This window comes from Rousettus aegyptiacus, unplaced genomic scaffold (genome assembly GCF_014176215.1).
Source record: "Rousettus aegyptiacus isolate mRouAeg1 unplaced genomic scaffold, mRouAeg1.p scaffold_m13_p_14, whole genome shotgun sequence".
NCBI lineage: Eukaryota > Metazoa > Chordata > Mammalia > Chiroptera > Pteropodidae > Rousettus > Rousettus aegyptiacus.
This window is the reverse complement of record NW_023416289.1, coordinates 24,794,885-24,809,874: the sequence shown is the minus strand read 5'-3', so window position 1 is coordinate 24,809,874 and position 14,990 is coordinate 24,794,885. Positions and strand designations below refer to the sequence as shown.

The following is a 14,990-nucleotide window of genomic DNA, read 5'->3' as shown; positions in this document are numbered from 1 at the left end:
GAGTAAGAATCAACTGTCCCACAGCCTGGTGGAAACATTAAACTACTCACTGTAAGGCATTTTCATGCTCTTTTCTTCATTTACAGATCCATCTCAGGCAAAGGCTGGCTGTATTCAGGGTGACTGTATGCATTGTTTGCCCAGAATTGGGTGATTTATGCCTGTTTTCCAGGTGTAATTATTAACAATAGCATCCCCTTCACTCTCAAATGCATCCCAGTTTGGACAAAAATTATTTGATCCCCCAGCTATACTGGAACCAGTCTAGGAGAACACACTATTGCCACTTGAGAGAGAATGAGAAATGGGGAGACTTCAGCTGGGCGGATTACCCACAGTCCCTCACCAAAAGCCATTATGACAATCTCTTAATGCATCTCAAGATGAGAAACCGGGAAATTTGGAGAACTCCACATCAGAGGTGTTCAGAGGTGTGGAAAGGCACGAGTCTATTTCACATATGGAAAAGTACGTGACTTGGAGTGATCACCTGGACTCTACCCACAACCTGATACATCGGTCTTCTGCACAGACAGAACCGGGACCTCACCAGAGGCAGGTACAGAAGCACAGGGAGGGCGTGCTGGTGCCTGGGGGAGGCCTGGATGCTGGCTGTGCCACTTAAGTAGCAGAACCTTGGGAAAGTCGCACCTCTGTCCTGGGGAGAAGCGAATGGACAACACCACGGCTGGCGAGCTGGGAGGCTGCAGAGAGGGAGCTCTGGGGGCTGCGGTGGGAGGGCGGACGTTAGCAGGGAGGCCAGATGTGAGCTCCATGACCCCGCTCCAGCTGCGGCAAAAAATTCTGCCACCTGATTTTGACTCTGAGAATCTAGGTAAGAATTGGGTTGGAAAGAGGGGCTTCTCCAAATTGGGGCGGGGGAGGAGACCTTGACTTTGAAAACCTTTGGACCTAGTACATTACTTAAGAGTGTAGGCTCTAGGGCCAGAAGTCCTGGCTCAAACCTCAGCCTGCTGTATGGCTTTGGACATGTTACTGTACTTCTCTAGGCCTCGGTTTCCTTTCTGTTAAATGCAGGTAACGAAAGAAAAAACCTTAAGGGATCATTGTGTGGATTAAGTTAGTTATTTGAAATAAGCGTTTTAAATGGTGCTTGACACATAGAGGCGCTCAATTCAAGCTGCAATTATGATTTCTCGGTCAGGTCCAGCAGTCTTGTGGAGGAAGAGGTGAAAATCTTGTGAGGTGCTCAAATCTGTGCCAGTGCTCATGGTTACGAACAAGTTCTTATTGCTCTAAGGTAGAAAGCATCCCACGAAACCACCTGCCCAGGGACCTATGAATGGGCAGTGAATTTTTTTTTCCAGGTGAAAAGGGGTTAGAGGTAACGAGGTAGCTTTGGCCTAAAAATGTGCCCTCTTCAATACAGGATGGGGCTATCACACAGGGCATGAGACTAAGCCATTGCATAAACATTTGAATTTAAAATGAAGTGCAGGACTGTGTGATGGAAACAGCCTGCACTACTTAGTAGCTGTGTGACTTTGGAGAGCCTCATTTGCCCCATCTGTAAAGTGGGGATAATCACAGTCATAACTCCACAGGTTTAGAATGAGGGTTTGGTTAGATGACATATGACAGCAATTAGCATAGTGCTTGGCACATGGTAAGACCTCAATAAATGGTAGCTGCCATTACAATTAAAACAATACATAATGTGATATGATATTATGTAAATCATTATTGTTTATCCACTTTTCCAAATAGAGCACCATGCATCAGGCCACTTTCCAGAGAAGGTACAACCGGTCAAAGCCAGCCCAGAACAGGACGAAGATAAAAGGAGTCAGAGCTAAGCCAGCACTTGAGTCTCAACACCAAGAAGGGACCAGTCAAGTTCATCTGCCAAGCGGCTCAGCCTTACCAGCCCCCGGGTTCCTTGGAGACGTTGTGAATGAGAGCACCACGGCAAAAGCTCAGCTCATCACTCTGCTTGGCTTTGTAGTCATACAGAGCTTTCACGGTTCTCTGAGGCTTTCAGGGAAAACAAGAAGGAAAAGGTCAGACCGACAGACAAGAGCAGAGGGAGGCAGCTGCATTCCCAGGCACTTTTGGGTCTTCTGATTAGGGAGTGGGAAGCGTCAGCCTGAGGTTACAGCGCCATCTGCTGGAAAAGTTCTTGCATTGCGAGGGAGCAGGGATAGAGACTGGCCTGGTGGGAGCCAAGGGCACTTCAGAGTCACCCCAAGTTGCTCAATTTTCTCAACAAAGAAAGGATATGCCTTTCAGATAAAGCCACACCACCACCTCTAAAGTCCTCAGTGCCTATGCTCAACAACCCTCCCAGAAGTTCAAGCTCAACACTATTCCTGGCCATCCTGAGCTTCACTAATAGTTTACTTAGGCTAGAGGTCCCCTAACTAGACTCCTGCAGAACACTGACATTTTGCAGTAGCTGAGCTGCCCCTCCATAATATTTATCAAAAGGTAGTCTCTGCAGAAACAAGTAAGCCAGAACTGAGAATAAAATTTTTCTTTGATGAATTTGCTTTAATGCTTGCTACTTGGCAAGCATAAATCCATGGCAAAATGAACATCCACACAACAAACAAATATTAATAGGAAAACCTCTGAAATTGTCAAACCTGTTTAGATCACCAACTTTGCTCTCCTCTACCCAAGGAAATGGGAACAGGGGTTTTATAAGAAATCCAGTAAAATTGCTCCTGAGAGCACAGGCTATGGAGTCAAATATGTGGGTTCAAGTTATTTCTCTGCCCTTTACTACTATATAACCTTGAAGCTCTCTCAGCCTCAGTTTCCCCATATGTGAATTGGGAATTAATACCTTACATGCTTTACAAGGTTGAGACTATTAAACGAGATAATGCATGTAACGATAAAAATGACGATTTTTGCATTTCTTCAGGGTTTACTATAGTCAGAGCACTGCTCTAGGCCTTTGATCTATAGTATCTCTTTTAATCCTCCCAATGACCGTGACAGGTAGGCAACAGTATTATTGTGTCCACTGTATAGATGATAAAAGTGTGGTACAGAGAGATGAAGTATCCTTGTCCAAGGTCAACCAGCTGGTCAATGGCTCAGCTCAGAGATGAATCAATTAATATATGTTATTGCCATAGTTCATGATGTTCCTTAAGAAGCAATCTACTCTGGGTTCTGTAAGCTCTGCTATAGGAACCTCCAACCAGGGGCTTCCTGGGTCTCCTGCACTCATCTCCCCAGCCTGCAAATGCAGCCTGCTCTACCTGCACATCTTACTTTAAGCGTGGATATAAAGATTGGAGCTACATCTTTGCCCATCAAACTCCACAGGTCACTGCCAGGCTCTAAGGCCACAATGAGTGGTAGAGGTGAGGGTGCCACATAATGGCTTCCAGAAGGAGTAAGTCTCCAGCCTGACAGGTGGTCCCTCATGAACTACATAGAATAAACTATCCATCAGATGACCGAGTAGGTATGCTGCAATGCAAAGTGCCTAAGAGCACACACCTTGCAGCCAGACTGTCTGGGTCCAAATTCCAGCCCCACACTTTCCTAGCTATACGACCTCAGCAATTATTTGACTTCTGTATGCCTCAGGTTCCTCATTTGTACAATGGGCACAAAGGCAGTACCCACTGCATGGGGCTGCTGTGAGGATGGATGAGTTGTCAAGTGCTTAGAACAATGCTTGATGCTTGGTTATCAATATGTTATCTATTATTATTGATCTGGTCATCCAGTCTAAGAACTCATCGAAAGGAAATAATGCAAAAGATGCCCAAAGCATCACATGTGAAGTTCATTTTAGTGTTAACTAGAAGAGCGAAGACCAGGAACGACCCAAATGGCCATTGTTGGGGACACAGCTAAACTGGCACAGCCACCCAGAATATTCTGAAGCACTGAAAACAATCTTTTTAAAAAATTCTAAGCCACATATTTCATCTAAATCACTTGGCCTACCTGGTTAGACACAAGTGGTAATTAAGATTAGCAATGGAGAAGCCCACAGGTGGCCACGTGGCAAATGATCAAAGCAGAATGACAAGGGCAGGTACAGGTGGTAGTTACTGCAAAATACACGTAAGCAAAGCCCAGAAGAGATGGCACACCCCGAAATGCAGGCAGCTATTGCGTTAGGGCGGTAAGACTAGGACTGACCGTTTTATCTTGTTTTCAAAGCGAGTTTTTTAACTGTTATTTTATTTTTCACTCATAATAATAGTAATTTTTGTTTTAAGGCATTCACTTTAGCTGGGCAACTTGTGATCAAATTCAGCATGCAGTTATGTTTTTTTCTGGCTCACTCAGTACAGGAAGATTTTTCTCTATAACTTGGTTTTGTTGCCAGGATTTAAAAATGGGGAGATTTCACATAAAACATCTAAATGATTGGCTTGTCTTGAGAAATTGGTGCCTGCTCTCCATGAAGGCACTGATGGGCTGATCGTGGGGAGTGGCTGCCCTTGAGACAGGCTGTGTGTTCCTCAGTTTACCATGGTCTCCACCGTCCCCTGACATCTGGCTGACATGAAGCCATGCCACTCTCATTGCCAAAGCATTCATCACTTCCAATAAAAGTGTTTGCAGTTAAGCTAAGTCCCCTAACACGTTTCGCACACAGCTCCATTTGCCCACGACTTTTTGAGACTTCATTTTTTGCTCAGAGGGATTTGCTTTGGCGAGGATTTTAAGTTAAAAAGAGATCCACCTCTGGATTTCTACACACCCCACCAGTGGGGCCCCTTCCTGAGAACCATCCACTAATTATGAACCAGACGGCCCCTCAAACAAAAAGTTCGCATTATTCTCCTTCCGCAGGCCCAAAGTAAATTTGAGTGGAAACCAGAGCAAGGAGGAGCTGGGGGCTAAGAGCACCTTCCAGCCCTACCTGCATGGAATTAAACAACGGCCGGGGCGGGAACACGAGGTCGCGTGCACACTGCAAAGAGGTCGGTGAAACAAATGGAATTTATAAACACCGCCGGCTCAGTTGGTGAGCAAGAAACATTTGAAAGGCTTTTAATTAGAAACTGTTTGGCCCAAAGGTGGTTCATCAAACCTCAGAATTTTAGCAAGGCACAGTTGCATTTGGGTGGAATTCTATTAACCTCTTCCCCGAAAGTAGGTGTCATATTGTCAATCACCGTTTCTTCAAAAAAAGAAAAAAAAAAATGTTTTTTGGTCAGTTTTCCTAAATGTTCCCTTGCCCTGTTATAACTAGGGGGTGGGCTCCATGTCAGTCTGGGGACCAGGAAATAATGTGAATTAAAGGTGAGCACCGTACCATAGAAGGATTGATTTCACTGGGATCCACATACATTCTGCTGACATCATACAGGGAGTTTATATCTCTTTCCTGAAAAAGAACAAAATAAAATAAGTGGAATGGTCCATGCTCCAAGCACCCTTGTGGTTTCCTACCCTCGGATAGAAGAGTTGAAACTTCACAGTTTATTCATGCCTCATGAGTAGAGACAGTAAGAAGCTATAAAGACGTTCCTCAAAACTTGGAAACTTTACCCCATAATGAGAAGGGCCCCTCTCCTGGCCTACTATTTGTCCGACACTGTGCTCCTTTGTAAAAACACAAACCCCGAGTGTGCCAGAGCCCATTATGTGTCTCTTCTGACCTGCATTCAGGGTCAGGAGCTTGAAACTGGCCACTATGGAAGTTATTTACACCACAGAAATTGACAAACGCCACAAACCGCGGCTTCTTTCCACAGAGAGCTGGTTAAACATTCACTGCACTCACTGAAGGCCCATCTTGCCCCCTGCCTCTCTCTCACTGGGCTCCGGCCACTCCGGCTGCCATTCCGTCCTCAGAGTCACCTCGGGGCCTGTGCCACAGCTGCTGCCCCACATAGAAGTGGTTTCGCTCACAGCAACCTTGGCTGATTCACTTCCTCTTCCAGGTTTCAGCTCACATTTTAACCCTCTGCAGGAGGCCTTCTCTTGACCTCCCCGACCCCAATCCCATGTTATGCCCTCCCCTTGTGCCACCATCCTGTTTGATTTTCTTTGGTTGTAATTCGCTCTCCCTGAAGGCATCTTATTTATGTGATTACATGTTGTCCAGCTCCCCTGCCTAGAACCTAAATTTCCCAAGGGCAGACTTGTTCAACCATACTCCCAGTATCTAGATCAGTTCTGGCACATGGTTAGGTGCACAATAAATCTCTTTTCGATATGTTAATGAAGGCACCTGACGGAGACTGAGACACAGTAATTGGAGCGGGTCCCTTTTCTGCTCGGAACCCTCCAAAAGCTCGGAGTAATATCCAGTGTCTTACAATGGCCTACACCACGCAGTCCCCTATTAATCCTCATCCTTATTAAGTTCTACCCCTACCCTGCCTCACTCAATTCCAGGCACCCTGGCTGCTTCTCTGTGCCCCCAGGCACGCCCTCACCGCAGGACCTTTGCACTCGCTGTTCTTTCTGCCTCCACATAGCTGCATGACCCACTGCTTCACCTTCTCTAACGTCTGCTCAAATGTCTCCTTCTCGGTGACATCTTCCCAGACTACCTTTGAGAACTGCAACCTCTTCCCCATCACTCTGTATCCACTTATCCATCTGCCCGGTTTGTTTTTCTCCATAGCATTTATCAACGACTGACATGTGCTCTGTATTTTTTTTATCTCATTTATTATCTGTCACTCCCGCACTAGACTGTAAGCAGCATGAGGGTAGAGTCTTTGCTCACTGTTCAATTTTGCATCCCCAGGACCTAGAGCAGTATCAGACACGTGGTAAGTACTCAATAAAGGTTTGCTGAACGAGTGAACAGATGAATTATAGCCTCAAACAAGATATTCCACAAATCGCTAGCGAGTCAACCTCCTACCATATTGTAGCGTTCAAGGAGCTCGGGGGTCACAGGGTAGCGCAGTTTCATCTTTCGGTAGAGCGCGTGCTTCTCGTAGTAACTGACAAGTTCCACCAGGCTCTCAAAGTAGGCGGAGGTCCCCAGCACAAAGTGCCGGCCATCCCGGTTGATGCGACAGTGCTTCACCTTGCCCTTGGCCCTGGAGGAGGAAGACCACACCGGGCTGACAAGCTGAGATCCTGGCAGCCAGACAACCGGCCTCTTATAAAAAGAACCTCGTTGTAAGACACTGGCTATTATCCATCCTTAGAGGACCAGATGATAAACAAGATGTAATGCTCCTATGGAATATAATGATATGAGTCTTTTCAAAATAGATACAGGAGAACCTGTATCTCAGAAGAAATACTGAGTGATTCTACAGCTCTTCTTACCCTTCCACTCCTCCCCAACTATAGGACTTGACTTTGGGAACACCCTACTGTCCAGATTAGGGTTGGCAAAGTATGGCTCACAGGCCAAATCCAGCCCATCTTGTTTGTAAATAAAGTTTTATTGAAACCCAGCCACATTCATTTGTTTATGTATTACCTGTGGCTGCATTCACTCTACAATGGCAGAGCCAGTTGCAAGAGACCATTTGGCCTGCAAGTCCTAAAATATTCAGCCTCTAAAATACTCGGTCCTTTACAAAAAACATTTGCCAGTCTCTATTCTAGAACTCTGGTATTTGATGCTCAATTCCTTAAATCTTATCACTGGAAAGATGTACCCAACGAGTACAATGGTGAAATTTTTTTCCCCCTAAAAAGGAAACAAGTCTTTTATTTCCTCATCTATTTGAAACAAGAGGCAGGAAAAATCCAAAACAGAACACTCCTGGGTCTTACTAGCTTTTATCAGCAAGAATAGAAACATTTGGGAAAATAAGTTTTGACCTTAACTTTATAGCTAAAAGCATCTTTTTATTACGACTGTCTAACAGCAGTGACTATACTCATCTTTTTAAAATGTTGCACCTTTGAGACATTTTTTATGGTTTTAAAATACACATCCTGTTTAAGTCATTTCTTCAAAAAGCCCTGTACAAAATGCTAGGAGACTTCTGCTTCGGTGGCTTATTTTCAGTGATATTTTAATAAATTGAAAAAAAAATACTGCTGAGTAGAAAAACAAGTTGCAGAATGAAACTATAGCAAGATCCCATTTGTATTTCTAAAAAATAGAACAGATTACCTACACGCAAAATGGCACTATATATTTTCCATAGGCACATACACATGTATATGTAAATATTTTTTTAGTCTCAATAAAGACACCAGTTAGAAAATCGTACTTTCTACCAGGACGAGGACAAAGGAGTTGGACCACAAGGAGCTTTAGCCTTCATTGCAATCTCTTAATTTTTTATAAGGAGAATATATTTATACAATTAAAAATTAATTTTAAAACTTTTTACGAAAGCCCCCTAGGCCAGGGAGGCTCTAAGATATTAAGAGCATGGGTTTGGTTCTGGTTTCTTCCTCAGGTAACCTCTCTGTGCCTCAGTTTCCTCACCCACAGTGCCGGGGTTTCAAAGCTGCTGTTTCCTGGCAAGTGTCAAGACCATGTCTGTCAGGTCACCCAGGGTAAGCCCTTTGCAATGTGTCTGGAACCCAGAGGGTGCTCAATGAATAAATGAATGGTTAGGAAAATATAAACAAAGTCAAGCCAAAACGAGCCTCCCTGGGCAAGTGGAGGAAACAGATATAGGGCTGGATTATGAGAGATGATTTCAGGCCTCCTGAACTGTGTCGCTGTAAGTCAGTGGGCACCGCCCATGCTGAAGTCTTAGGTTTACCAGGAAGCCCCTGGTCCCACTAAGGGACACCTCCTACCCATCACACCCAGACAACAATTTCATCTCTTCACATGGATCTGAAAGCAGATGCTTCTCTCCTGTGAAAATCTACCCAGAAGTTCAGTGTACACACTCAGTCCTATAGATGGTTGGTCTGTACGGCAAATGAAAATGGGAGAAAATCAGATGTATAACATCACCAACGTGGGCTGCCAGGGCTGCCTAGATTCAGATCCCGGCTCCCCTACTTACTGGCTGCATATTCCAGCAAGTTACTTAAACTTTCTGTGCCTGTTCCTCTGAAAAATAATAATCATGATTATAGACTTGTTGGAAGATGAAACAAGTTAATATATTACTCTCAAGAAAACAGACCCGTGGCCCAGCATACTGAAAGCACATATTAGTGTAGGCTGCTTTTGTTATTATTGTTGTCATTGACCCTCTAAGGAGAGGACACTGTGAGGTTTAGGGGCGCAGCTCCCCCTTTGTTCTCCACACCTGGCCTGTCTAAGCCACCTCTGAGAGAGCGTGTGCAGCAGGCTCGGGCCCATGCACTTACCTGAAGGTGATGGCGTAGGAGTCGGTACCTTCTCGCTTCCGGATGAGGAAGGCTCCGTCCCGGGGAACCCTCATCAGCATGTCCTCTGCTTCTCCACGGCTCAGCCCATCATAGTACCACCTGCAGCACAGGGCCAGGAAAACAGCCGAGAGGGGAGGAAACAGTGGGCTCGATTTGAGGGCCCCTAAACTATGGCCCCAGAAACCTCTGTGGAAATAACACCATGGGCTTCCCATTCAAAGCGCCTCTGAAGATGGCATTTTTTAAAAGATCACCAAGACATGGTGTGGGTGAAATGTTCATATAGCGGGTCTGTGTGGAGCACAAGAGAACAAATCAACAAATCTTTACACCCCCGTCTCCCCACAACAGCCCAGCTCGGAAAAGCCAGCACCAGAAGGTGGCACAGTCACCGCAGAGCGTCTCAGAAAACTGGAGGCAGAGGACACAGGGAATTGGGTTCTAGACAGATTTTTTGTTGTTGTTTAACTGGTCTTCAGTTACTTTTGAAGATGTGAAATAGCAAATTTTAAAAGGCAGTCACAGGAATATAAACAAGAGAAGTAGAATATAAAGTTGGGCTACAAGTCATGGGGCTTTCTCGGAAACGTGCATTTTAACAGCCCCCTGCTTAAAAACTTTTCTTCTTTGTTCCCAGAACTGGTTAACTCTTTGCAAGACATAACTGATAGTCATTTTACTGGGTAAATAGTGAAGGGGAAACGTTTCCAATTACTTTTTCCCTGTTCGCTTTCAGAACAAACAGGAATGAGCGTTAACAAAAAGATACCACCGAGGCAAAATTAACCTCTGAAAATCAAGGTGTAGAAGCTCCAGACTGTGAAGATAAAGTAGAAGAAAGGGAGAGGAAAGAGAAAATGGGGCAAAGGTAAGGGAGAGCAAGTATTTGGAAACTGTGGCCACGCTGGGAACTTTAAGAGACCCCAGAGGGCCCAGCTGAGGGGCCACATAGTAATTTGGGGCCTAGCACGCCTACAAGGCTGGCTTTTCTGACTGGTGTCTAGACCCTGCTAAACCCATGGAGGGGCCACCTGAGACCTGGGCTCACTTACGGCTTTGACTCATGGGGGTTGGGGTTGGGCACGGGGTCGGTGAGCCGGAGCTCGAACTCGGCACACCGTAGGTGCGTCTCACGGTAGTGCTGGATGAGGGCGTAGATGCTGGTGAACATGAGGTTGTCAGTCAGGTAGTACTTCATGACTCCGCCCTCCATGGTGGAGCGGATCCGGCAGTGCTGGACCCGGCCAGACCGCCTGTGGGGAGAGGGACAACATCAGTGCCCAGGCCAGGCTGCTGGCCCTTCCTGGACCCTGGGTGTCAGAGAACACAGGACAGGGACAGAATTGCAGCCAGGCGCTCTGAGAGGTGAACACTAGGTGTGACCATACGGGCCTCCCTCTGTTCCTAGAACAGGCCCTGGGCTTTAGAACAGACTAGTTCTTTGGCCTGGATTCCAGAACATTCTACCTACTTCCTCCACCCACTGCCATCTTTTACCTATTAAACTCTTACTCTGGAGCCATACAGCCTAGGTTCAAATCCTGACTCTACCGCTTACAAGCCAGGTGGCCTTGAACACATGACCTGTCCTTTCTGAGTCTCTGTATTATTATCTTAGTGGTATAACAAGAATAATAATAGTATCTGCTTCATAGAGTTGTACTGAGGATTAACCAAGATCATTCATAGAATGAGCTGCCTGGCACATGATGACCATGCGTTAGCTATCATGATTATCTCAATGTTGCTGTTATTAGAATTTTTATCCTTCAGGTCTCACCTTAAAGCCTCTTCTTTCGGGAAGTCTTCCCACCCCCCAACCACCCCCCAACTCCCGCAACATGACTTCAGATACCTCTCTAACGGACTTTCATAACATCCTGCATTTTTCTCATTGCACTTCACAACTACAATTATGTAGCATTTGGATGATCATTGTCCATCTTCCCTGCCAGACTCTAATCTCCATCAGGACAGGGACCCATCTGCCTGGTCACTGCTAAGTCACAGTGCCTACCACAGAACAAGCACTCGATAGGTACCTTTTAATGAATGAAGGCACAGAGCTGTCTCACGGGAATCCAGGAGATTGAGTGAATTGCCCCAGGTCCTACCACCTTATCCAAGGCCAGGATTAGGGGTACATGAGTGAGGCCACATTATCTTAAATGCAGGGTCAGATTCTACCTTTTTTAAAAATGTTGATATTTTGTTCACAAATTTTTTTTTTTGTATAACTTCTGATTTTTTTTTTAATATTGCATTGAAATATCACTAATTTTGATTATTAAGTTTTTTGGGCCTCACCTACCTTACCCAAGTCTTGACCCACACAGCTCACTAAATGAAATCTCAGGTTCCAGTGCAGGCCTACCAAGTCTGGCCTGAGCTCCCACCACTTGCCACCCAGCCTCTCATCTGGCCAGCTGCAAGGGGAAAGCAGGCATGCCCCGGGCGGAGGGCCATTACCAGAAGGACAAGGTGTAGTCGTTGGGGAACCTCTCACTCTCTCGCACCAAGAAGGTCCCATCCTTGCCCCCCGTCTCGCTGCAGTATTCCTGCAGTAGCTTCTCGGCACTTATCCTCTTCTCCACCTTCTTATGGAACCACTTCTCTCCAAAATGCAGTTCTGTGGGGGGTGTATCCTGGGCCGCAAAAAGAGGAGGGTTTCTGAAAACCTGGAGCAGACCTCCAGCATCACCAGAGTGGTCCCTCTTCACATGCTGACTCGAGGAACTAGAGACAGAGGCTGGCCTCGGCTTGCCCTCAACCCAAGAGCTCTGGGAAGACAGCTTCCAATGCTCTCCCCTGCCTGCCACCTATTCCTGACAGCCCCCATCTGTGGTAGCCTCCTGGTGTCTGAAGACATGGGGTAAGATGTCCCCAGTATAGTCCTCGACCTTACTGCAAAGGAAGTCCGAGAGCCATAATACCCTAGGGGCTGCACTTAAAAAAATAAAAGTACCAAGGATGGTCAATAGCCCGAGGGGAGGAGGAAGAAAAGCCAGGGACCAGGCTAGGGAAAGACCCTTGAACCTCATTGGTTAAGCCCTTGGGCCAGCCAGCCAATCAGAGGGGAGCCAGGAAGGCCTTGGTACCCAAAGAGGCAGCTCCCTGGGCTGAGGAGGTCCAGATCTGATGCTACAGGATGAGAGGAGCAGTTAGGAGGTCTCTACCTACCTGGGGTAGCTCCTCTTCCATAGTCTGTTCGATGTCGTCGCTGAAGGATAGCTTGGCATCAGCAATGGCGCAGTAGTGCCTAGTCCATTTCTAGAAAACAAAAACAGCATTAGTTCTTCCCCAAAGTCTCTGTCCCATCTACTCTGGGGCACAGGGCCCCGGCCTGGCATCACCCCAGCACTCCCTGGGGGCTTGCCTTTCCCACCTTCACAGATATTTATGGTGGTTTCAGAGAACTGGATCCCCTTTGAGATATTTCTTTTAAAACAATTATTTTGGGGTTCTTTTGGCATTTTCAGGATTTTTATATTTAGTGTAGCTAAGGGTAGATATGACCTAACATCAAATTTCTATTTCATATTTATTTAATTAGAAGCCTTTTATAAATGATAGAATTGATTTTTTTGTGTGTCCTCATGATTGCCTTTTACTATTTCATCTATTTTTTGAGATTTTCAGGATTTCTCAGCCAGTTTGTCTAGAGAACCTTTCTTCGACATTTAATTGTGACTTAATCCTTTATTTACATTTTAACCACTTTTAATGTTTATTGCTAGGCTATAAGAATGTAAGGACATGTGAAAATACACTCGAACTGATTTGCATGTTAGGTTAAGGGATATAAGAAGTGGTGTTAGTGCTCAAAATGCCTTATTCTCACCAAAACTTAAGGTGTCCAGTGGAACTGTCCCAGGTTGGAAGATACTAAGGAGTTAGGACAACTAAATACATTGTCGCATCCTGGACTGGATCCTGGACCAGAAAAAGGACATTAGTGGACAAACTGATGACACTGTAATAAGGTCAGTGAGTTAGTAGTAGTAGTGTGCCAATGTTAATCGACTTCCTGGTTACAGTAATTACACTCTGATCATTAGGATTCAGGGAATCTGGGTGAAGGGTATATGGGAATTGTGTGTGTGTGTGTGTGTAGTATGTTTTATTGAATACGAAATTATTTCAAAACAAAATATTGAAAATATAAAAGAAAAATAAAGTTTCATTATAATGCCGAATTCACTTGGTCGAAATCAGAGTAAGGCAGGAACATCCTCAGAGGCCTCCGGCAGGCCTCGGATACATGCAAGGCTCTGAGACGGGGTACGAGAAGACCCACCTGGTCAATGGAATCCCACATGTACAGTTCACCCTGTTGCTTGTGCTCATCTTTCTTGTCCTCCATGTTGACATCTACATCACCTCGGGGGCCCAGCTTCTTATGCTGGGGGAAAAAAACACACATAGTCTGTCTCCCTTGAGACTCAGGCTCAGGACCTTCGAGCCGGCAAGCATTCATGCACATCAGCCAGCCAACGAACATCCACCTGCAGCGTCCTACCACAGGGCCTCTGCGCTGTCTCGTCTCTCCGCCTGGTTCCTCTCTCATTACATTCAGCTCTGTGGTCAGCGTCTGCTCCTCAGAGGAGCTTCCCTCAACTACTTGATGTGAAAATAGCCCGCTCCCCTGCCCATTCCTTCACTCTCTAGTCCCAGGTAGGTTTTCTTCACACTCCAAGACCTACGTGTTTCTATGTATCTGTTTGTCTCCTGTCTTCCCTGCTAGACTACAAGACAAGTAAAATGGACCATTAAAATGGTTAAAAGTTCTCTTAGACTTTGTTTTGTTCCTCATTGAATTTCCTGTGCTAGCTCAGCAGATAATAAGTGTGCAATGAACATTCGGTTAATCTAGGACACCACCCATAGGCCTGACGCTCTCCAGCACACAGAGAGAAAGGCAGGATCGCAGCCAGTCCAGTGCGCACAGGCTGTGCGGGGTAGCGGAAGGCATGCTGAGGATGTAGGGTAAGAAGACCTGGGGGCTGAACAACACTGCTGCTACTTTATCAGCTGTGTGACCCTGGACAGGTGGCTACACTTCTCTGAGCCTCGCATTTCTCATCTGTAAGACTAAGATGATGACTGCAATGCCCTCACCTGGTTATGCACTGACCACCCACCTAGACAAGCATTTATAAATCCCAGGTTGTGGTGATCTGGTGGAGGGAACTCAGGACTGGTAGTCAGACCTGGGTTCGACTACAAGGACTGTCACCTTGCTAGCTGCGTCACCTTGGCCATGTGACAATCTCTTCCTCAGTCTCAGTAACTTCCTCTATAAACTGGAAATAATGACACCCCTGCAAGATCCTCTAAGCCAACGGGCATATAAGATACCTGTAGGCAGTAAGCCTGACAGAAGTGATCCGTTTTGAATAGCTTTGAATTATTTCTTTAGCAGAAACTAACTGTGTAACCTCAGCTGAGGCACTTAGACCTCAGTGTCCACATCTGTGAAGTGGGCTAGGGGCCTGGGTAAGTCATGCAGGGTAGTGATAAGATCGAATAAGAAAACACTGACGACCACGTGCAGCCCCATACCAGTGCGTGGCACACTGTGTCACAAATGCTATTTCCACTCCCTTTCCCCGAATACAAAGAGGTGAGCCACAAAGTACCACAGGTGGGGTAATGGGTGCTTTAAAAGGGACCTTCACACCCTGAAATAGAAGCTGAAAATCCCTGGGGACACACAGAAAACCATCCTAACGGGAAAAGAGGGAAGCGACAAATGAGCTGGA

The 14,990-nt window shown here is 45.9% G+C and overlaps 1 protein-coding gene across 3 annotated transcripts in view; it reads right to left on the bottom strand.

The window, feature by feature from the left end:
• The window catches only part of PLCG2 (phospholipase C gamma 2), a 140,132-nt gene that overhangs the window by 46,555 nt on the left and 78,587 nt on the right, over positions 1-14,990 (bottom strand). For all 3 annotated transcript variants that reach the window (XM_016165884.2, XM_016165885.2, XM_036231514.1), the window contains 8 exons: positions 13,526-13,630; positions 12,409-12,498; positions 11,698-11,873; positions 10,281-10,481; positions 9,208-9,327; positions 6,824-7,004; positions 5,258-5,329; positions 1,886-1,995 (listed from right to left, as the gene is read on the bottom strand). In XM_016165884.2, coding sequence (XP_016021370.1) covers positions 1,886-1,995; positions 5,258-5,329; positions 6,824-7,004; positions 9,208-9,327; positions 10,281-10,481; positions 11,698-11,873; positions 12,409-12,498; positions 13,526-13,630 — 1,055 coding nt within the window. The remainder of the gene's footprint in view (positions 1-1,885; positions 1,996-5,257; positions 5,330-6,823; positions 7,005-9,207; positions 9,328-10,280; positions 10,482-11,697; positions 11,874-12,408; positions 12,499-13,525; positions 13,631-14,990) is intronic.